Source organism: Callionymus lyra, chromosome 13, assembly GCF_982586985.1.
Source record: "Callionymus lyra chromosome 13, fCalLyr1.hap1.1, whole genome shotgun sequence".
NCBI lineage: Eukaryota > Metazoa > Chordata > Actinopteri > Syngnathiformes > Callionymidae > Callionymus > Callionymus lyra.
The window spans coordinates 10,383,666-10,408,933 of NC_141830.1; the positions used below are offsets into that span (position 1 = coordinate 10,383,666).

General features: G+C 38.2%; 1 protein-coding gene across 1 annotated transcript in view; it reads left to right on the forward strand.

Annotated features, from left to right (window-relative positions):
* Window positions 1-25,268, forward strand: part of fut8b (fucosyltransferase 8b (alpha (1,6) fucosyltransferase)) — a 115,185-nt gene that overhangs the window by 88,026 nt on the left and 1,891 nt on the right. Inside the window, exons 6-10 of the mRNA XM_087805763.1 lie at window positions 787-901; window positions 9,921-10,158; window positions 17,341-17,587; window positions 23,833-24,009; window positions 24,085-24,235. Coding sequence (XP_087661889.1) covers window positions 787-901; window positions 9,921-10,158; window positions 17,341-17,587; window positions 23,833-24,009; window positions 24,085-24,235 — 928 coding nt within the window. The remainder of the gene's footprint in view (window positions 1-786; window positions 902-9,920; window positions 10,159-17,340; window positions 17,588-23,832; window positions 24,010-24,084; window positions 24,236-25,268) is intronic.

Sequence of the window (25,268 nt, forward strand, 5' to 3'; positions counted from 1 at the left end):
TAAACTGTAACAGAACTGTGACCCAGCAGCTGATAATTGGCATCTTCCTTGACTACTTCCCTTAGCCAATCAGCATCCAGGATACTGAACAGTGTGCTCTGATTGTGGCTTCTCGTTCATTGGCCGAAATTGTGGCGAAAACTAATTGAAAAAAAATGCAAAAACTCACAATATCATCTTGCAATTAAGTTTAAAAAAAAAGTAGAAAAAAACACAATGACACGACAGACATATTTGAATGATTTTATAATAAGCTATTTTATAATAATATTAAGAGAAATAAAAGTGTGAAACGTCCAATATTTGTTCTGTATTTTAATATTTGAGTTGTTCAGTAAAGTATTCTATTAGGGAAGTTGATGGGTTTGTATGAAACAACAAATACATTTATTTATTGTTAGTAAAAAGTTTACAGCAAATTAGTTTTTCTTGTGTGAGGGAAGCACAAGTTGATGTTCAATTAAAACCATACAATTTAGTTGAAGTAATATTTGTTATTGTTGATTATGTTATTCTCTCTGTCCGTCTGTGACATTTGGAGAATCGTAAAAATAAAATATAAACACTGCAGTTTCTCGAAGAAAATAGCTTCACAAAATAAGGATAACAAAGGGAGAAAACTTTCATTTTCTGGTGAGACACAAATTGATTAAAAACAAAACAATATTATTTCAAGAAAAGTAAATGGTTAGCATGATTCATATAAATTAATATTTCCAGATCCTGTCAATCAAAAGTACATTTTAAGACGTATTATTCTGTTATTGACGTGGCTTGTCTTTGCAGGTCGATCATGGCGGACTTGTACTACCTCAGTCAGGCGGACGGAGTGGGCGAGTGGAGGGTGAAGGAAGCGAAGGACCTTTCGGATCTGGTCCAGAACAGAATCACCTACCTGCAGGTACAATAACCACAATTTATATTAAAAACAAAGCTAAAAAACATCCTTAATTCATCCATTCATTTACACTGAAGCTTACTTTTTAAAGTGGGTGTGAGTTGCTCAGCAGTTCGACCAGGTTTAACTTCCTCATCGTCGTATCCATTGAGAATAAAAGGATGTTGACTCGTCCTGAGAAACCCTCCCGGCGTAACACGCCGCAGTAATGAGCCGGGTATGTTTGATGAGCGCACCTCGTCAGTCTGGCGGGGCGGAGACGGCGCCGCTAACAGATGCTGTCACCTCCGCTGAGGGATCCCGCCGCTCCACCAGCTGTCGGCGCTAATTCATGGGCGAACACACCTGCGCGGCGTGGATGAAACACGCCGACACACAGGCGTGCATGACACCTCAAATGAATTGACATGTGTCACCCTAACCCCCTCTCTCTCGCTACCCCTGTAACTAACTCCGTCACCGCGGCGCCTCCAGATGCCCGCCCAGCGACCGCCGCCGCTTCACTCTCTTCGCCGCAGAAGAGCTGGATTTACTTCCCGGTGAACTATGAGGCGCTCACGCAGATTGAGTCTCCATCTGCTAAACCTTTCCAAAAAAAAACAAACATTATTGGGTTGATGGCCAACAGCAGAGAAGAGTGATGTGACTTCTGCTGCCCTTCAGGGGAAGAGAAACTCTGCAAGAAGTTCCTTCATCCCTGGAAAATACCAATGCTGTGTCTCAAATCGTATACTTCTCTTAGTATACTAGAAATGAGTATGCGTCAGGATAGTGTGCATACTAACTAGTACGCAAATTCTCAACAGATAGTATGTCTCAAATCAAACACTGCTGCTACACACTAACAGGAAATGACGCACCAGCTTCTTCTTCTACTTCTATTTAACAATGCTTGCAACCAGTTGTTTGCAGGCTTAAACGCTATCGACACCTGCTGGCAGCACGTTTTGCAAGTTTGGAAAAAGAAATAAAGAAAAAATATGAGAAACGAAATATTCGCGAGATATTTACGCTGGTATCAGCACTGAAGACGTGTCATCCTCCTACTCTTGGCTGAAAATGCACCTGTAAGTATATGAATATATGCATATATATATATATATATATATATATATATGACGTAACTTTTTTTAAAACGTCACTAAGATGGCGGACGTTTAGGGGGGTTAGTGTCCATCGAACCATACTCAGTTTTGTGGGCGTTTTAGTACGCCAATTTAGTGTGCATGGCGCACTAAATTTTGCATACTTAGAATTGAGACGCACTCCCGCACTAAAAATACTAAATTTGAGTACGCAAGTATGCGATTTGAGACACAGCAAAAAAGATGTCTATACTCATCGTATTTAAGTACATGTTGAGGTTATCTCTTAGTAAACCTTCCCCAAACTGTATTTAACATTTTCCATATTCTCACACCGTTTACACTCTCAAAAACGAAACAATTTCTTAATATTTACTTTTTAATATTTTAATTAATAACATTTATTTTACCTTAAAAACATGCAATTCCATTTGAGGGGGCCAATGCTTTGCCGCCCAGCCTACCAATCCCAGCTTTTCAATCACTTCCAACATAGTTGCATAGACGTCAAATTAATTGAATACAGTATCGTAGCGACCAGTCAGCCTTCACTAAATGGAGCAGTGTGTACAAAGGCATCATGGGAGTTTCCCGTTTTGCTCGGCACCATAAGTGAATTCAGTGCGGTGATTAGGAGTGAACCGTGATATGGCGAGGGACCATTTCATTAAAATAAATGTCCGACATAAAAATCTTACTGATTTACTTTACTTCAGATATGTTTATTTTTAAGTATAATTATGAAAATATTTCCAATTTCTCCATTAAATTATTTAAGTATTAGATTCTTTAGGGGTTATTTTCACTAAAAAAAAAAGTTATTTAATTCTGTGTTTTTGAAATGTACCACACACTCGCATGAATCGACAAAAAACGGCTTTTTAGTGTCACTTTCACTCCTCGCCGTCGACATGTTGTAAATGTTTGCATAATGGAGTTTTAATTCTGACAGGACGGTCTCGTCGACTTCACACGTTTGTAACTGACCTCTCTGCCTCCGACCCACCGCCGCCCACGCCAGGGTTAAAGCTGGCGTTTGTTGTCGCTTCAGCAGAAAATTGCCTGTGCAAATTGGATTAACGTCGGCGACGCCGCAGGTCGCTGATGGAGGCGACTTTTTAATTTGAAGGCGAAATCGCAAATTCATCCATTTCCTTCCCTTAATCTGAACCTGTGGCACGTGAGGACGGGCTTTAAAAACTATTGTCGTGGCTCGGATTCGCTCCAGTAGAATCTTCTCGATATTCGATTTATTCAATGGTGGTTTTGTTGTTGCTCAGTGCTGGAGCCTCACGTGGCTTATGGTTGGAGGTTCAAATCTGGCATCAGACAGCTCTTGGAGAGAGTCTACATCGTCACTTACTATCTGTGTCAGGGATGTCAGAACTTTTTTAGAGGAGGGGCCATATTTGATGTTTGATCAATAACTTCTTCACGGATAGACTTATTTTAGGAACGAACATAGACAGTTAGCGTGAACAGTTAGCATGAACAGTTAGCATGAACAGTTAGCTTGAACAGTTAGCATGAACAGTTAGCTTGGACAATGAGCTTGGATAGTTAGCATGAACAGTTAGCTTGAACAGTTAGCATTAACAGTTTGCTTGAACATTTAGCATGAACAGTTAGCATGAACAGTTCGCTTGGACAATGAGCTTGGATAGTTAGCATGAACAGTTAGCATGAACAGTTAGCATGAACAGTTAGCATGAACAGTTCGCTTGAACAGTTCGCTTGAACAGTTCGCTTGAACAGTTCGCTTGAACAGTTCGCATGAACATTTACCATGAACAGTTAGCTTGAACAGTTAGCTTGAACAGTTAACATGAACAGTAAGCATGAACAGTTAGCTTGGACATTAGCTTGAACAGTTAGCATTAACAGTTCGCTTGAACAGTTAGCATGAACAGTTAGCATGAACAGTTAGCATTAACAGTTCACTTGAACAGTTAGCATGAACATTTAGCATTAACAGTTAACATGAACAGTAAGCATGAACAGTTAGCTCGGACAGTTAGCTTGAACAGTTAGCATAAACAGTTAACATCTTTACTTTGTGGTGATTTCTTTTGACTGTTGAAACTTTGACTATAAAAACCGTGTCTGACATTTTTTAAAGTTTTATCTAATTAATGTTTTACATTCTCCGGTTGGATAATATATTTCATGAACAGGACCAAGGGCCACATTTATTCTGCAAAAGAGCCGCTAATTTCAAATGTTCCCTGTATGAACTGGTGACCTTTCCAGGGTTTCCCCTGCCTTTTGTAGAGCGAGACGTACTCTGAAGACCTCATTAGGTGAATATGCCAAATAAAAACGAGGATTAATTTTCCCTCAATGCGTTTGTAGCACTTTTAAATAATTTATTATACTTTTGTTGAATATCTAATAACCTGAATATTGTCATAAAAGGAGTCGTTCTACTGAAGTTATATTTCTCCTTTATATTTTAATAATCTTCTCTAAGATAAGTTGTAAACCATTTTCTTTCTCTTATATGTTTTTTAATCTGTTTAAACATTTCACATTAACCTTCCTTTGAAGTACATTCTGGTATTAAAAGTATGAATATCTTAATGTATAATGTATGATATTATCATTATTGCTACGTTGTCGTAGTTCAGCCTAAATCGTTTTGTTCGTATCCTCGTTCTTCTCCCATTTAATTATTAACTTTATAAATGGAGGTTAAAGTTTAATTTTCACCTCCTGACTACAGTTTACAAGTGTTTTGTGTTACAACAGACTTTGAATGAGAGAGGAGCAGATGGTTTCTGGATCAACTGTAAGATAAACATATTTTATTAGTGTTTAAAAGGTTTTTTAAGAGTGTGGTGTGTTAAGTTGGTAAACCACAACCACGACTCGTATAGTAGTGTGGGCGCTCTAGAGAACACCCTGCATTACAGTGACTCAGAACAAATCCCTTTTTTTGTTGTTTTTTTTGTCGCCTAAAACCTGGTATTTTTGGGCGTCTCAGCCACAAAAGCGAAGTGTGTGCTTTGATTTGACCAGTTCTTCACTGGTCACTCAATGGATCAATGAGCTGCTTTCTTTGTCAAAAGGTCCGTCGATTGAAGAGAAGCACTAAAACATTTTATCTGATTAATTTTCAATGATTTTCACTTTTATTATTTTCTGACTGCATTTCATGTCCGACCCTCTCAGGATCGGCAGAACTGAATTGATAAAATCATAAACATATATACAGTATATATATATATATATATATATATATATATATATATATATATGTATATGTTGCTTTTTGGATCAAAAGCTAACATTGGATTATAAAGATAAACATATTTAAACATAATTTTAGAATTAATCTCAACTTAAATCTCAGTTTCCCTGCTTGATTTTTACTGATATTCTTGTTGGTTTGAACCAGTAGGTCTGTTAGTGATGCACTCATCTCACGATATGATTCACAACGATACATTTCGATACACTTGCATCATTATGTGAACGATTTTCGGGAACTTTTGTGACTCTCTCATTTGTTGATTTAATTGAACTAAAAAGCCGACACATGTCCAAACATCAGCGTTTAAAGTCGACTGTATCCTCTCGTCCTCAGTCATTGTCGTGATCTTGTGGGGGTTTTTGTTACTGAGCTGCAAAGGATGCATTTTAATTTGTTAATTAAATATATAGTTGTTTTTTAATTTAATTTACTCACTTTATTTAAATACAAACCATAAAATAGTTATGATTTTAAAATAAGAAATATAGAAAGTGATACAGTGCTGTTGAATTTCGTTTTTATATATATATATATATATATATATATGCCTGTGTGTGTGTGTATATGATTTTTTTGTCGCGCCCCTAGTTTGATCCACCAATAATATAAAATGGTAAAAACAGTTTCAGTCTCATATCTATCCATCCATCTAGACTAGTGAACTTTGATTGTTCCTCTTTAGCAACATTAGAGCTCAACTGTCTGGGCTGCCACTGCTTCGACACATACTTCTTCCTGGACGAGTGCACTTGAACTGTTCCTGCCAGCGTGGATTTGTTCGCCGACTCTTCCGCTCTAAGTAGATTCTTCTGGAGACCGTAATGAGCTGGAGCTCCATACAAAGTGCCAGCCTGTCGCTGCGAATCTGCTTTACTGTACTGGAACAAGGAAATCTCACTCAGAACCCCTTCGCCGGCGTCCGGGAATCACGGTGAATAATTACGGGAACTTCACACTGCATTTCCCACTTCCCCGCTCAGCCCAGAACCAGCAGTGAAGAAGAGAGGCGCTCGCGGTGGAAAGTGTTTTAAACACCACTTAACCTCGGAGGCGACTCCCTCGCCCCCATTTTATCCTCCCAATCTTTTCCGGAGCCCTGCCTCCGACTGTGTCCACAACCTGATGTGAGACAGGGTTTCGTTTACGATAGTTTCCTCCAGAGCTCAATGTATTTATTTTCAAACTACCATACGCTTTTTTTCCTCTTCATGGAGTCTATAGATAGATGGATGGATCGATGGATGGATGGATAAAAAATGACCAACTTAACGCAATAATTGATTTAAATTATTATTAAAAATAAATAAATTATAGAGCAAGGAAGCATGAATAAAATCGTGTTAATATTAAAATTACATTTTTTAAATAAATCATCATGTGGTTGATAATGCTGATCAAATATTCTTTATGGAAGGAGAAAGGGTGTTTTTATATTTGTATACAATATGGATAATACTGTGAAAGGAAACGAGTACAAATGTATAAGAAAAACACTAAAAAGAAAAATCTTGTTTTTATTTTTTGTTTGATAAACCTATGCTTTATTTATAATTATTTTTGACTAAATATTTTGCAGTACTTAACTTTAAGTAACTTTCCTCCAAAAGTGTTTAATATAAAAATATATAGATGAATGGATAAAACGTTATTGATCAAAAAGTCAAAATAAACAAGATAATTGTTGAAAATTATAATTTCTTAAAACTAATTAATTTTTCTCTGAAAGAAATTATAGGATAAAGATACACTAATAATAGCTTGTTAATAATAAAATGATATTGTTATAAAATAGCATGACGAGTGTTACAATGTTCATAAATATATACTGCATGGAGGGAGAAAGAATGTTCTTATATTCATATAAAATATCTAATATACAGAAAAGTATTTTTTTTCCTTTGATAAATATGTGCTTTAATATATTTTTAATGGGTATATATAAAAATATATTACCCAAAATGTTGATGTTTATATTTATATAAAATGTTTATGTAAATAGTATTTTTAATAGATATTAAATATAAATGCATATAAAAGGCAAACAGCCCTGCGACTAGACTGGCGTCCTGTCCAGGGTGTCCCCTGCCTCTCGCCCTATGATTCTGGGAAAGGCTCTAGGCTCCAGTCTCCCCGCGACCCCAGGATAAAGCTGTTGTCAATGAATGAATGAATAATAGGAAAACAAGAATTTACATTTAATAATGCCATAAGGTTTCATCAACAGTCGTATGATTCTAGTAGACGTAGAGGAAAGTAACGGGGGGAAAGTATCAATAAAAGAATATAAAATAAATCAAAAACATTCACGAGGGCCATGTTTACAATTGAGGCCTCTACCCACATCTGCACACTTTTATGAGTCCATCTTCCAAATACATTTTCGGCTCCTGCTCCAGAGACAACTGGAGCTGAATAACCTGATCATGTCGGGGTCGACTGTGGGGTCGCGGCTGCGCGTGATAGCATCAGAACACAATAGTACATGAAGTAAAATAACTTGACGATTGCTATTATCTCTCTCTCTCTCTATCACCTCCCACGAATGATCGGCAGCCTCGGTCGGTGGGAAGCCCTGTTTCCCGACGATCCAGCTGCAGCGTTCTAATGAGGAAAACTCTTCCATCAGGCGATAATTGCTGTTTAGGAAGCCGGTTAGCACGTGCCGCTCGGAAACTGGCAACCGCTGAGCTAATCCCAACCCTGCGAGAGATGGTTCTGTTCCTCCTATACGGCCCAGTGTGAGGAAGAGAAATATCAAAGCTAATTTATGGCAGAGAGGAAATCACAAAGAGGGGGGGAGGACGTACAGCCGATGGAAAATAAGAAGGTCAGCCAGTGAGGAGGAATAATAAGATTGAGAGAATACTGCGACACAAAAGAGAGCAGAGGCACATGGGAGGGATGAAAGAGGAGACGACAAAAGAAGCTACATTTCATACTTATCGTGAAGGAATTCCAGAGGAAAGAGGAAAATTCCAAAAGATGGTCGGTCTCATCACAAAGAATACCTTAGTTTGGAAATATTTGAATGAAGACATTCTAACTTTTATTTGTATTTGAATTTCAGAAGTTACTGGAAATTGCCCCAAATTTAGATTCTCCTCATGGATGGAGCTTCGTGAGGGAGCGACAACATGTTTTGTCGGGTCTACCTAAATATATATTGTGTAAAAATACAGATACAGATTCCTCGGAACGCCACCCAACAAAAATATAACACACATTATATTTAAGATCATGTATTTATTCAGTTCACATCACAACACGTTTTTAATCGCAACGTTGAACCACCAAAACTTCATCGTAAATGTTTATTTTTAATTCATGTTAAGCCGTACATAAGCATTCTCTGTCTTCAACCATCGGTACTTCTGTTCTCAAAAGTCTTCAATCAAAGATAGTCGGCCGAGATTCCTTGAGCATAAATGAGTGGATGAAAAGAAAGTCAAAGTTGCCTAGATTTGTTTTTGGCGCAATGGCAGCTGCAGTTTTTTAATGTAATGCCGGCTTAAACGCCAAACTTTCCCGCTTTGGAAGCCGGTTTCAAATGTTCTTTCAGTTGGTGCCGGAAAAGTCGTACACATTCGGGATGGGCGCCATGAAAATAGACTCTTAGAGCAGTAATCATTTGAAATATGAAAGATTTGCCGCGGCACACCTGGTGATTTCCCATGGCACAGTTGCGTGCCGCTTCACAGTGGTTGGGAATCATCGCTCTAGAGCTTTGATGCTCACACACTCTTGCTACTACAAAAAAAAAATGTATTTGTTTATGAAAATATAGACACGTTATTCTTTGTGTTTTTGTGTGAAAAGATATTTTTCCCTGCATGTTCATGTGATCATTGATTTATCAGTGGCATCAGAATATTGAATGGTTAAATTTACAAAATGCTGTATTATTTTTTAAGCAATGAATTATTATAATAATTTTTTTGAGAATACCTTGATTTAGAAGTTCTATTCTGGAAGGTTAAATTTGTTTTTGTTGAATAATTAACTTAAATGATTTGATTATTCAATGGTGAAATTTGTTTTAATAGAATTATTTTATTTAATAATTCAAACATGTACAAGCTGGATTTATTTTTATTAAATAATTGCATTGATCATTTTTATCAGAATAATTAAATTAAAATTAATTTAAACAAATAAAAAGTTGGATTTGTTTTTATTGAATAATTAAATTGAAATTTGTTTGAATAGACTTGATTGAATTCAAAAAAATATAAAAGTTATAAAGGTTGGACTTTTTTTATTATATAATTTACCTGAAATTTGCTTTAATAGAATAATTGAATTCAATAATTAAAAAAATATAAAAAGTTGAATTTGTGTTTATTGAATTCAATAATTCCAATATTTTCAAATTTAATTGTTTTAACACATTGATTTTTATTCCAAAAATTCGGAAAGTAAATGTTATAAAGCTTGTTCTGTGACCCTGGAGAAGCATTTCTATGAAAACAACAATTTTGAAGTCACAGAGGAAGAAACTTTTGTCACAGAAAGTCAACCATTAAATATTCTGTTGGCACTGATATACTTTTATAGCAGGACTGTGTCCAAACATTAATTATAAATCTCCAAAATGTGGTTCTTGTCAACTTATTCCTCCTCATGTTCAATGCCACAGTTGATTCTCTGAGTAAACGCACCCGTTGAACCGTGTCCTTCCCTGCAGAACCCGAGCGACTGCAGCAAGGCGAGGAAGCTGGTCTGCAACATCAACAAGGGCTGCGGTTACGGCTGCCAGCTCCACCACGTGGTCTACTGCTTCATGATCGCCTACGGCACGCAGCGCACGCTCATCCTGGAGTCGCACAACTGGCGCTACGCCCCGGGCGGCTGGGAGACCGTCTTCCTGCCGGTCAGCAACAGCTGCATGGACCGCTCGGGCTCCTCCACTGGACACTGGTCGGGTGAGACGCAAATCTACTCCCTCAGGGTCGACTCGGGGCCGGTTCCTGACTTGAACATGTCTGATCTGTAGTCCACACAAACTTTATTAGACATGTTTTTGTAATATCTGCGTCACATCATCATGAAAAAAAACATTATTTTTGTAGTATAAAAAGTACTATATCAAGCATGAAGTGCAAAAGAAAGTTTCAGGGGGAAAATAATGGTAATAAAACACAAGTTATACTGTATATATATATATATATATATATATGTATAATAAGTAATAAATATAAATATAAAATAAAAAAGTAAGTTGCAGATGCAATTACAACAATTAATTCCAACAAATAATTCCAAAGAAATCCATCTGTTTGTTATTTTTTATTTAAACCATAAAAAAAAGATACAATAAAAATGACATCACTAAACAAATACAGAAGGTAATGCAACTGCCAGGAATTTGTTGGTTTTAGATATTTTAAAAAATGTTGAACCTGGGCAGTAAAACGGGACAATGAAAAGTAAATAAAAATAAAAAAAGTTAGTCAAAAAAGTCCGAATTATTATAAAGGATTCAACATTTTTAATCATTTTGTGTAAACTTAGAAAATGAATGTTTACCGTGAAGAAAAGAGCAATAAAAAGTTAGGTGATCACAAAGGAAATAAAAAAACAAAGTATTGTAAAAAGAAATGAGTTTTTGCCTTGAAATAATTTGAGAAAGATGAGAGCAAACCTGGGATCACCTCTCAGTCTTGCACAGGAAGTGTCAAAGTCTGTCATTGAGATTGACAAGAGTCACGTCTGTTCAGACGCAGTGTTTCACCATCAACCCTCGCTCTACGTCTCGCTGCTGCTTCCATTCAGCTCTTCACTCTCCGTCCTGGCGTTCTCTCCTGGGTCCCGTCTTATCTCGGCTCTCTCGCAGTGTCGCCTTCCTTTCATGTGTCCCCTCGCTGGGATCTCATCTCCGGCGCCTCCTATGGATCCATACGTACCTTCTGGCCGCTCGGCCCGTTTACACCAGCAGCACGTGCTGCTTTTCTAAAGTCTGGTCAAGTGGCGCATGTGGAGTTCTTGTGTCTGCGGAGTGACTGGAGCCTCCTGGTGCTCTATGGGTCGCAAATGTCTCGCCGCAGGAAGAGACCACAACGTTTGACCGAGCATGTCATGTCTGAGCTTCTGAGGAAATTATCAATTCATTAATTAGGCATTAAAAACTAATATATATATATTTTTTAATTATAAACAGGTTATAACAAAAATGGTTGATATATTATTTTTGCATTCACAAAAGTTCATACATTAATAGTATATTATTTATATTCATTTAATAGATACAAATTATTCATCTGACTTCACAATTCTGAATAAATAAATAAAATTAGGTTTAAAACACAAAATGATATTACATTTAACTTTAAAACAAACATGCATTACAACATTAAAAAAAATGTTGGTTAATGGGTTTACATTTTCAATTGAAACATATTTAACCCTTGTGTTGTCTCTGGGTCAAGGTGACCCGAAGGCCCAAAAACAAATGTGCTTGTGGTATCCCTTGTGTTGTCTCTGGGTCAAAGGTGAACGACCTCCACCACTGCATATCTATATCTTGGAGCAAGGGAGGTTGTTTTCGGCCACCGGGTCACCTTGACCCAGAGGTGATCTGAGGGTTAAAGCAAGTTATATTATTTTTCTTTTTTTTTTTTTCAAAAGTGATTAATATAAGATTTAATTGTTGATATTATTTGAGCATTCACAAAAATTGAAGATTCAAACATAGCAGAAATTAACAAAATGATTTAGAAGTAAAATATTTATGTAGTTTGATTTTGTTTGATTTCATTTTTTTATATTATTTAACCTTAAAATGTTTCAAGTAGGTAGTATTTCTTTTGGAGAATTTAGGTGCTTTCTTGGTATTAATCCATGTTCTTTTTTAATGGATATTAAATAAATAATAATAGATTAATTATACTATTTTTTGTACTATTTTTTACACCTCCAATATATTTATTTAATTTTGATTATTATTTAATTATATAATAATATTTACCTAACATCATGTGTAAAGTTATGCATTGATAAATTAAATTAGGTTTGAAACAAACAACAATGTTAGTTTTAACTTTACAATAAGACTGAAAAGTATAAAAAAAATATGAATAAGTCAATCGTCTTTTAAGGTGCACTTAAAATTTAAAAGGAACCCCTTTTGTGCAAATTATATTAATATTAGCTGTTTTTTCTTTTGAAATCTGATAAATATTAGGATAAATTTTTGCAAAAATATTTTAGCATTTACAAAAATACATCTATAAATCAATATATAGCAGGAAATAAAAACAAATATTGAGACGTCAAATAAAAGTAACTATTGTAAAATTGTATTTCCTTTTCATTAAGAAGTACTTTCTGTTTTTTAAATACTATTTTAGTTGTGTTTATTTATTTATTTGAGGATATTTAGACGAAAATAAATCAAACTTTGATCCTTCTTGTCATTTTATTTTGGGATTCACAGGAAGTGCTGCAATGACCCGTAGGACTGCGATTCGTGAAAGTATTGACTCGTATTAGCAGATGTTTGACCGACTCAGCCTGTGTTTTTGGACGGATCTGCATGAACATGCTGCCATCGAGGACTCCGAGGGAATCCGGCCTGTGAACGACTGCTGTGTTTTCACATTCTGTGTGAAGGCTGTCGTGCTCCGGAGAGCCTGGTGTATCCGTGTGTGCTTAGTGCTCGCTCGGCTAAGTGTTCCCCTCAGGACTCTTGCAGTACGAGAAAATAAAACCGTGTTGTGCATCTGTGGCGCTGCATTCTGTCGGTAGCTCGGGGGGCGGGAGGGGGGGGCTGAATCAAAGATGGAGGAGAAGTCATTTTAGGACCTGATGATTTCCTCTCTCCGAGTCGAACATGGAAAGCAAAACAAGAATTTCACATTAAAATAAAGAAGAATCCCGAGCAGACCTGAGGGGAACAATCGTGGGTGAAGGAACGACGAGGATCCGAGATTGTTTTTCTCGTCACGACGCCTAAAGTGTGTCAGACTTTGTGTTTGTTTTTCTTGTCGTGGACACTTGTGAGTCTCTGGGATTCACAAGATATCGCTTTTGATTTCTGGATCCTACACACCGAAGTGAGTCATTGTGAGTCGAGTGGATGAAGGGTTCCTCATGTCAATACTAAATCATAGACGGTGACGGTAACCCGTTTGATCGAGTTCTGACTCAGATCTTGTCCCAGTCGAGTCGAGTCACACACGAGGTGGCTATTGACTCAGAGCCTATGAGTCATGTAATTGTTCAATTCTGAGAGGCTTATCGAGTCCCAATTTTGGGGACCTGACCCCCCAAAAAAATCAAATTTTCCAAAAGCTGTAACTTTGGTTTGCAAAACAAACAGTGGTTCTTAATCTTGTGATAATCCCACCTGAATCCTACCACTCTGATTGAGTCCCTGTGACAAGTATCGCCTCCTAGTTAGTTAGGCTAAGAAACAATGCTGTCCCTTGTCCTCCAAGGGAGTCCCTGTGGCTCAATTAACAATTGTAGATTTGTTATCACTGAGACCAACAAGTCTGAGTTAGTACTGTGGCTTACGATGCTAAATGAACAGAAGTAACTTGTTGTCACTGAATCCAACAAGTCTGAGTGAGTAAAGTGACTCAGTTGCTAAATTTGCAAAAGTAACTTGTTGTCACTGAATCCAACAAATCTGAGTAAGTCCCTTTGGCTTAGATTGCTAAATTAACAGTAGTAACTTGTTGTCACTGAATCCAACAAAACTAAGTGAGTAATGTGGCTCAGGTTGATAGATAAACAGAAGTAACTTGTTGTCACTGAATCCTACAAATCTGAGGGAGTCACTGTGACTCACGTTGCTAAATTTTCAGAAGTAACTTGTTGTCACTGAATCCAACAAATCTAAGTGAGTCCTGTGGCTCAGGTTGATAGATAAACAGAAGTAACTTGTTGTCACTGAACCCTACAAATCTGAGTGAGTCACTGTGACTCAGTTGCTAAATTTTCAGAAGTAACTTGTTGTCACTGAATCCAACAAATCTGAGTGAGTCACTGTGGCCCAGGTTGCTAAATTTTCAGAAGTAACTTGTTGTCACTGAATCCAACAAAACTAAGTGAGTAATGTGGCTCACGTTGCTAAATTTTCAGAAGTAACTTGTTGTCACTGAATCCAACAAATCTGAGTTAGTACTGTGGCTCACGTTGATAGATGAACAGAAGTAACTTGTTGTCACTGAATCCAACAAACCTGAGTGAGTCACTGTGACTCATGTTGCTAAATTTTCTGAGTGAGAAAAGAGTGATTCCGACTCATGTCATTCCACCCACTCACCCAGATGTGCTTGACTCACAATTGTATTGAGTTTAAATGTTTTCATCGATACGGTTCAAGATCCTCTGTGGGCCTCAAACGACTCGTCATATCTGCCGCCGGACTGAACGCCGGCGAGTCAGAGTCAGAGTCGGCGCAGAAGCGTCGGCGTGACTCGCGGGTCAAAGGCCACATTAATTTAACGAGCGAGCCGAACATTGTTTTAATTCTAAACGCTCAGCTTAGTCTACGGGACGTCGCTCTGGGTTCCTCACTCGGTTAATCTCATGAAATATTCATCGGAGCGAGACTCGACTACGAGCGGATCTATATGCCTCCAGTCTCCCGGCGTCCAGGAAATGTATGCAGAGGCTTTTTTTTTTTTTGTTTCGCAGTCGCATTGATGAAATTTAGTGCAGCTTTGTGATCTAATTAAGTAGCTGTGGGAGGAAGACTCGGTGCACGCCGGTGCCAAGAAGAGCCTCAAAAAAAAACATTCCCCCCTTCTGTGGATCACGCCAGTTATATAAGACATGCCTGGGAATTTGTTGTTTTTTTTCTCAATATTTAATGCCTCTTCCAATTTGAATCCAGCTCATGCTCACGAACGCATTGTTTTTATGGTGAACGCGACGAGTCGTGGAGCGAGGAGCTTAAAAATAACACACAGACAAACTTATTTTTAACTCTAATCGTCGGTCAACACTCGGGTCGGAACGTTGCGACTTCGGCGCGATTCTCTCGCCGATGAGATGAGATAAGATAAGAATCACAACCTCTTTTTTGTTATTGCGTTATTTACATCCTTGTGCTGAATTCTGGGCGAGTTTATCGTCTTACTCAGAGAACAATGGTCTCAGACTCAAAGGAGCCTGATCATCACCCTGGTCCAGTTCAAAATAAGTGACGGGGCCAGAATATTCAAGTAGAATAAAATGTTTAAAACTAATTTATTCGACACAGTTTGGACACGCACAGATACCAATGGGCTTTTATTTTGAAGGCGTGTTTATATACTATTTTATTACGAGTCCACAAACTGTGTCTTTTCTTTTCCTGCACTGGCTAAAAGTTTTTAAAAAATCTCACACGGATAAACAATAAGTATTACTAGAATCTCCATTAGATGAATCATACCTCTGCCAAGGAGCTCATTTCAAATGACTTTATTTAATTTAAACAATTTCCATCAACGACAATACATTAAACGATTGTATTTTGTAGAATATATTGACAATTAAATTACCCAAAAAGCAACTAGTGGGATTACATTTATTTTCCTGGGAATTTAAATGAAGTTGTACGCAATTTAGATTTCACGAAAAAAATGGAAAACAGTATATATGACCAAAAATGCAACAATTTTAACCCAAAAAAAAAAAAGTAAAGAAGGAAAGAGTAATAATAGAAAAATAGACCAGCTGACAATATAAGAAACTCAATTAAAACAGGAAAGCACAAAAAAAGTGATTGAAAAAAGGACAGAGCCAGACACATAATAAATTATAATAAAAATAATATAATTGGTTGCCGCGATATACAAAGTGGTTTTCAGACAAATTTTCAGATTCTTAACTAAACACATCATCTCTCTTCTAGTCGGACACGTTGTATAAATACTAAGAGTATATACTAATACCAAGAGTATATATTTGCTATTGTACTTGTAATTAGAGCCATTTTTCAAAGGACCACTCATTTTTGTAACGGGCTGGTGTCGAGTCTGAGCCGATCTAATCGTTCAATCGCCCAAAACTAATGATGCTTCTCCATTCGCTCTGGTTCCACCGCAGCCAATGAAAGCCTTCCGGGGTTTTTCAGTTTGAGCCACAAGGCTGAGGAACACACAGTCTTTGTTAGGAAAGAGACACTGAAGGTTATTCTTTACTTGGTCACATCAAAAACTTTCAGTGAAGTAGAAGACTTGGAGTACGTTGCGGCTAATGCTAACCCTGAAGATGGTTATCCAACCGTATGACCTGTGACCTTTGTCTTTACTCCGTCAACAGACCCTACCCTGTCATTTCCTTCTGTGGATTCTTGTCATTTTTTCTCTTCTTCCTCACATTTAGTTACGTCTCTGTCTTCTTCGTCATTCACTTTGACATTTTACATACTGTTGTTTTGAGTTGTTGTTATTTTTAGACATCCACATACAAGCTGTAAATAGAATTAAATATTTATCACCCCATAAACAGACGGTATCAACTTAATTCGAGAATATATGAAATTATACTTTAGCTAGCACTGTTGACCCCATGCTAAGATAGCAAGTTCAGTTTAAAATGTCTCTCTTTATCTTCTCTTTACATTAGAAATGAAAAAATATATGTCAGTGTTTATTATGTGTCTATTAAAGAAATATAGAAGTAAATTAGTGTCATCATAATATTTTTATTTAAAATGTTGTAAGCATTTAATTATTCTTTGAATATCTGAATTTCTAATAATACATTAAGTATTTTTAATATTGAATATATATATATATATAGATAGATGAATTTATAAGGCTAAGATTAAGAAAAATCTGTTAAAACAAATCTACATATTGGAATTATAATATAAACTGTGTGTAGAAAATATTTTTAAAAAAAATGTAATATTAATTGAAACAAACTTGTTTAAATATCTCAATATACAAGTTATTTAATTTATTTACTCAATAAAAACACATTTGGATATACAGGTTTTTTTTCAATTAAATTATTCAACAAGAAAAAAGATTTGAAACGTAACCATTGAATATTCTGTTGGCACTGATATACATCCATAAATAACCCCTTGTTTCTCATATACATTAAATGCACTCGCTGCAGGGAAACAGTCCATGTTAAAAAACATGTTGTCCTGTCCGCAGGTGAAGCCCACGACAAAGACATCCAGGTGGTGGAGCTGCCCATCGTGGACAGCCTCCACCCTCGACCCCCCTACCTGCCCCTGGCCATCCCCGAAGACCTGGCCCCTCGTCTGCACCGCCTCCACGGGGACCCATCCGTCTGGTGGGTCTCCCAGTTCGTCAAGTACCTGGTCCGCCCTCAGTCCTGGCTGAAGAAGGAGATCCAGCAGACCACGGCCAAGCTGGGCTTCAAACACCCCATCATCGGGTAAGAGGTTAATATGAGATGAACGCGGGGCTACGTTTGTTTGTTCGCTCCACTTTTATTTGGAGCATATTAGCATTTTTATTGCCGCCCGGTTTCAAACGTGTTCGGCTCACAGTCCTGCGAATAAAACGGCAGAAAATCCGCTGCGGCCGGAAACCTCTAATCATCGGCAGCTACCGAGATCATAATTAAAAAATACCTCCGTAATCACATGTTTGCTGGTCGGCAGTTTCAGTAATGGTTCGCAAGAAGAAGGAGAAATTAAAAAAACTAATAAAGCCGTTTTTATATTTCGGCGGTTATTATACTCTCATCAATATTCAGCGAGGGAATGTTTCTCCAAGAAAAGAAAAGTAAGTAAAATGTGATTGTGCATTTTTTCTGAGAGGCACAGACTAGTTCAACCAAAGATGAGGAACCCCCGGGGCAGACCTAGGACACGCTCTAGTGTCTCTGTTAACCTGAGAATATAGACCTCTTTACCTTAGTTGCTGCCCCCGCGACTTCACCTCATGGAAGGATATAAAATAGAGGACGACGAATTAACCTTCACTGATCTTTTTTAATGTTTAATTTTCAATTTATCAACTTATTAATCGCTGCTTTTTATGTGTTTCAAAGATGTTTAATGTGCTTAAATGTTTAAACGTATTTGTAAGGTGACCCCTGAGCATCTGGCGCCTTTAAATTACTACAATTATTGTTATTTTACTTTTGGTTAAAAAGATAATAATTCATTGAGTATGAATCATACTTCAAAATGTTCATCTTTATTTTTTATGATATTATACAGTTGGACTATACAGTTTAAATCAACAACATGTATTGCAACAACCCTCTCAGTCACTTGGGCAACAATCTTTTGCGCTCACATGGTGCGTCTGATATCATACTTAAGTATTCCGACATTTTTTTCCATTTTCGGACACGTCGAAGTTTGAGTTATTAAAATCGGTCGAATTAAACCTTTTTTCGAGCCTTCAAAAAACAACATTTTACACATTTGGGCAACAATTTTTTGCGCTCACATAGTGCGTCTGATATCATACTTAAGTATTCCCGACAACATCTCCTGTGATGCTTTGCCGCCCAGTCAATTAATCAAAGCAACATAAACGTTGAATTTGAATACAGTATTGTAGTAACCGATCAAGATATTTATACGGTTACATTTTTTTTTTACTTATCTAAAACTACTTTTCTATCCCAGCTATTTTGGGTGTTGGGCTAAGAGACACCCTGGAAAGGACACTTGGAGACTGCCGCGTGTTACTGGAGAGACTGCATTGTTCGACAATATTTAAAATTAGCTTCTATATTTCCATCGGTCTCGCCGAGACGGCGAATTCAAAATGATTGAAGTCAAGTGTGGTAAGTGTTCCTTGGATGAGACGAGTCAGAGTGTGACTGGATGTGTGCGATGAAAGTGCTCCGGTGTCTTCCTGCGACGGCGGGATGTGAACCCGCTGTTCCACCTTGATAATCCAAAACGCTGCGGTGACAGCACAGCTGACGAGGTCTCACTTTAGTCGCCGCGATTCCACTTTGATTTTCCCGGCGAAAAAAAAAAGTCTCTCCGGGGACGGTTCCGTGCAAAAGAGTTATTCTGAGTCGCAACTTCTCGACGCCGGTCGCAAACGCGCCTCTGGGAAATGAGTCGGACATGTTTAGGTGTTTATCTACTCATTCGTTTGGCTGTCAGGTGCTCAGCGGAGGAACATCCACATGTCGTGTGACTCATGAATCATTCCCTCCGTCTTTGAGCGCCGCATTAAATCTAGATTAAATAAGACTATGCCGAAATAATTTAGCGTGGGTGGTCATCTAGGACGGATGGGCTTCCCGACCAGGAACTGGCAGCTCCAGGGAGGAGAATAAATGATTCACAGGTAATTTGTTTGGACTGGAAGCGCGTGAAATGAGATGATACACAATAACGCCGCGGAGGAATGTACCACACTTCCCGCGCTTGCACAGAACCGCGGTTATATACAAGGTTCTGGGTTCGAAACTGCCGTCGGTGATCACAGATACTGATGTTTTCTTTGGCAATAATCTGGCGAAACAATACAAATCACGATATAGAGACAACAATATATTGTGATACTGTAGTAACAAGGATATATTTGTAGTATTGTCGAGTACTTGACTCTGGTGTTGCAGACCACCTGACTCTTGACGAAGTCATATCTGATTCTTACTGATTTCAATTATTTTAAAGTAGCTTTAATCATAAAAAAAAAAGTTATTTCAATCAAGCAAACATATTTTCAATCAAAAAAAAGTTAAAACGAAAATATTGTTAATTTTGTGTGAATATATGTTTCTTTATGCTGCTGGAGTCAGCTGTATCCTCTCGTCCTCAGACAATCCCACGGGTTTTATTGTTTCTTTACGATGTAATGACTGCTGCTATCTAGCAGTCAGGAGTATAATTCCAACACACAAATAAACAAACCACGTATGTTTGTATGTTAATCTATGTTTATACTTTCTATCGGATCGCTTTCCAAGCATTCGTCAGTGAGTCACTTCCTGGTCTTACGACACATGTGACTTTCAACCCAAACTGAATGTGTCCGGGCTACAAGTGCCGAAGAAGCTGATTGGCTGAACCGTGTTTGACTAAAATAACTCACTTTCAACAATCGTACAATGCAATATAAACATTCAAGTGTCGAAGAGGGGTTACCAAATAAATAAATGTTCTAATTATAAAACGAAAACTGTGGTAATGTATTGATTAATCGTAAGTTTAATAATAAGTAGAATGGAACACAGTTCAGCCAATCAGCTTCGTCGTCACTTGTAGCCCGGACACATTCCGTTGGGGGGGAAAGATACTTTCTTCTTTTTGCTAATATACCTGTTAAATGTTGGTACAAAATTGAATTGCTCAGTTGAAGTTTCGTTCACTTGTGAAAAAGCTTTTTTTTCAGCCTTTTACGTAGGAAGTGCCTGGACCGCAAAGTTTTTTCGGGATCTGTTGTGATCAAATGAAAAATGATGCTAGCGTACATTTGAGCCTGTTGAATTTACATTTAAATATTAAAAACTAAATGAAATATACCAATACAAATCATAAAATAACTTGAAAAAATGAACGACAAAAAAGATAATCGATACAGTGCTTTTGACCATCGATATTCTATGGTGACATATATATTTTTTTACTTTATTTAATTTTATGGTTCTTTCCTACATCCCTAATCACAGAGCGACACGTGACGCTCCATCTCTTCTTCATCTCCTCGCCAAAACCAAAATAACCAAAATATTTCCGAGGGTTTGTGAAGCGGCGTTCATCCGTCGCCGCTCGTCCTCGTTCATCCCTCCTGTGCCGGCGATGGTTTCTCGTCCGTCTCTCGCTCGTCTCTTTCAGAGCCTCGTTTCATCACTCGTCTCTTCCATCCTCGCCCCTCTTCGCTTCCTCCACCTCTTCGTTCATATATTTCCTCAGCAACTTTTCCCGGCGTTTCCGTGTGATCAGTGAAATTTCCATTCTTCACACTCGCGTCTCTCTTCTCGCTCACTCGCTCGTTTCTCTCCAGAAAGATATGCGACGATGAAAGGAGCAAAGTTTTCTGAGAAATCTGCCACTTCCTCTGAATATCATACTTATACTTATTAGTTGGTGTCCTCAAGGCGCTGTCCTGGGTCCTGCTCACATTTGACATTAAAGATCATTTCATTTAGCGAATAAGCCTCTTTTAATGATCCTTTTGCCTTCAAACATTCAAATGAGACGTGAATATTTCATTGATGAAGGCACGCATCTGCAGCGATGAGTTCACTGAGAGGAAGCCAGACAAGGGGAGTTTTAGTTTAGAAGTTTAAAGTGAGTTGCTGTGTTTATTAAGTTAGAAAAATAAGGCTAGTCGGAGAGTGTTTGACATATTTGAATCCCATTAAAAACTTGCTTGAAGCAATAGTCAGGAAGTTTTTCAAGCCTTAAAATTTACTCAAAATTGAAAATAGGATCATTAAAGTGAATAAGGGAATATTTGTTATAGTAAAATTCATCATCTCAGTTTGTTTTTTCAAGTCTTGGACGTTATAAATCCAGTAGTGTTTTAAAATGGTAAAAACACACAATAATGTAATGTAAATAAAGGTGGTACATTTATTTCCGAATAATTCTAAGCTATGAAAAACCTTTAAAAACTCACTTGTGTAGAAATACCTCTAAAGAAGGTCGACGTAAATAAGAATCTAGCAACAATGACTCTCCTAAAGTCTCCTTGGATTCAAAGCCACACTAGAGAAAAACGGAAATACTTTCTCGTAAAAATGTTAGAGTCAAACGTTCCAATGTTTTATGCAGGTGTGAGGGGAATGGAGACTAGATTTTTCTAGGTTAATCCCTCCTCATCTTTAGTTATCCCACTTCCTCTTAAACTTATTTTGAAATAAATTGAAGTTAATTCTTTTGTATCTTTTTTTTTACTTAGTTTGTTTTTCCTGTCTCCACAAAGTCACTCCACTGCTCATCATTAATTACTGTAGTTGTACATTATTTGCTCTGTTTTTAAGGCTGCGACCCAGTTCTACTCCTTACAAATGGTTATAGTAGAAAATATCGCACTGAGAATTGGAAGAACCCTAAATATTTTAGCACAGACTAGAATGCTTATTCTTAAAGTAAGTAGGGTAAAGGTTATTTCTTAAGTGCCTTCCTAGACCAGGGTCACAAAGCGCTTTAACAATCAAAAACAATACACAGTTAAATGTATTATATTTACTTTAAAATATCGAGATACATGAAACAAACACTCTGTAAAAATATCTTAATATGTTTTTTGAAGGTGTCAGTAGATCATCAAACACAGAGATCGTTCCAAATCTTAGGAGCTGGTCTGGAATCGGTGCGTGGAACCATCAGTAGATTCTGATCCACAGACCTCAGAGCCCGAGCTGGGGTGTAAGGCTGGATCAGATCACTGATGTAAGGAGGAGTCTGACCATGAATAGATCTGAAAGTAAGAACCAGAACTTTTATATTGATCCTGAAAATACCTGTCAGCCACTGAAGAGTTTTAAGGATCAGGGAAATGTGAGTTCTTCTACTAGAGCGGGTCAGAATTCTCACTGCAGTTTTGTATCAACTGCAGGCGAGACAGATCCTTCTTGTTTAGACACGAAAATAAACTGTTACAATAGTCTAAACGAGAAGAAACAAACGCACGGATTATAAACTCCAGTTCATGTTGTGACAACATTTTCCTAAATGATTAAATGATTTTCTCAGTCAAACTGTCATGTCATTCATCACGTCTTGAATAAATGTTTTAATTTTCCAACTCGGGAACCTCACCTGACGCGAGAGGCACCGGTTTTGTTGGACGACCCCGACAGTAACTGGTCGACAGCGCTTTGCAAAGCCCTTTATGTCAGAGATGAAGGTACCGAGGTGTTCACTGAGAGTGACTGGTGAAGGTCGAGATCACTAAAGGAAGCATCGGAGAGTTCACGTTTGAAGAAGTAACGGAGGAAGAGCTCGGACGGTTTGACAGCAGATGAATAGAGAAGAAGTGCTAATGGCTACGTACTGTAAAATCCACACTAGGGTTAATGAGGTCACAGGTTATAAAACTTCTCAATTGTGACGCTCGTGTTCGGCGAAAGCAAAGAACCGGACTGGCATCGTTTTTGTTTTTTTTGCGACGTGACATGACCTTGTTTACCGCCTATTCAAACATGACAGCCCGAAAGACAAGTGGCCCGGCGACGGCGCGTTCATCTGTCAGGCTGCCAGACTGCTGATGTCACATCTAATAAATAATTGATTTGGTCTGTAGTTCATTTTCTGCCACTGCCTCCATCAGCACTCGCTGTCAGACGTGGGTGCGGCGTGTTAGCGCTCCTACACCCACCGCCAGGGATTCGGATCCTGCTGCCAGAACTCAGGAACGTAGGCATGAATTGAATTATTGTTGTGGCGGCGGGTGTCTGGGGGGACGGGTTGGGAGAGGGGGGGCGGCAGTTGACTGAATGATCTTCAATTGTGGTCCGGATGTGACGTCCTCGATCGCAGGAGTCGTGAAGCCCCACTCGCAACAATGAGTGTTTTCGCGAGAGGCCAGAGAGTCACGCGGCGCTGAGGCGGCGGATTTTTTGTAATTGAATAGTTGTGGGAGGAATAAAATAGTTTTTTTTCACAATCCATCGATTTTCGAGAGATGCCAGCGTGTCAGGAGGTTCTTCTCCTCTCACCCACGTTGTCGTAACGGCTTCTTCTGCTCCAGGGTTCACGTGAGGAGGACGGACAAGGTGGGCACGGAGGCGGCCTTCCACCCCATCGAAGAGTACATGGTCCACGTCGAGGAGCAGTACCAACACCTGGCCAGGCGGATCCACGTGGACAAGAAGAGGGTCTATCTGGCCACCGACGACCCGTCCCTGCTGCAGGAAGCCAAGACAAAGTCTGTGATTTTTTTTCGGAGGCGGGTGTTTTCTGAGTCGTGTGTAACGTGAGTTTTTTTTTTTTCCTTCCTCAGGTACCCGGACTACGAGTTCATCAGCGATAACTCCATCTCGTGGTCGGCGGGCCTTCACAACCGCTACACTGAGAACTCGCTGAGAGGCGTGATCCTCGACATCCACTTCCTGTCCCAGACCGACTTCCTGGTCTGCACCTTCTCGTCACAGGTTTGGGCGACATTAGCTTTTTTATGCTATCTTTACCTATGGTCTTATGTTAGCTAAGTGGGTGTTAGCATGTAGCATAGCCAGCATCCAGATACACAAAACGTTTATATATTATTAGCGTAACGTTAGCATTAACGATACAACCATGTGTCATAGACGTGGATTCATGAAGTGTATCTATTATATCTATTTATATCTTCTTTTTTTAATGTTGTTTTTATGCATTTTAAACTTTTTTTATTAAGTCAAATCTATTATTTCAAAAGTAAGAGGTTGAGTTTGTTTCATGAATAATCAAATGTGTTTTTATAGAATAATTTAATATTTAAAATTCAATTATAATATATTTAATAAATTATTTTTAAAATTTTATTTTGATTTTTTTACCATTTTGTTATTGTCTGGTGTCTCTATTACACCAACGTTTTTATATTGAATTTAAAAGGCTATGAATAAAGAAATACTGACTTTAGAAAATGTATTTTTGAATTAAACTTTTACTTTTTAGTAAATGTCAGTGGTATCATTAGCTGTTTAATTAGTGTGTGCGCGTGTGCGTGTGCGTGTGCGTGTGCTTGTGCGTGTGCGTGTGCGTGTGCGTGTGTGTGCGTGTGTGTGTGTGTGTGTGTGTGTGTGTGTGTTCATAAGTAGTTTGGTGAATGGGGTGAACTCATTTGAGTTGTTGCAGTCCCTCGTGGTCCCTGTTGAAATGTAATCCACTTCAGAACTTCCCAGCAGTTCAAGTAGTCTTCGCCACAAAAGAATCGGGCGGACGGGCGACGTCTTAATTAACGGAGATTCATCCTGAAGTGTTGCCGAGGCTCGGGCATCGAATCCGGCGGTGGTTTCGTGGTTGTGTCTCGAAGGTTAATTACTTCTAAATGAGCAGAGAAGCGAAGCACAACTGTGTGCCCACGACTTGTGAAGTTGTGCGTCTCAACTGTAAATGAATGTGTGTTTTTGGGGACCTACGTTTGTGCTCAGTACTCTAGGAAATATGAACAAGGATATATTTGTAGTATTGTCGAGTACT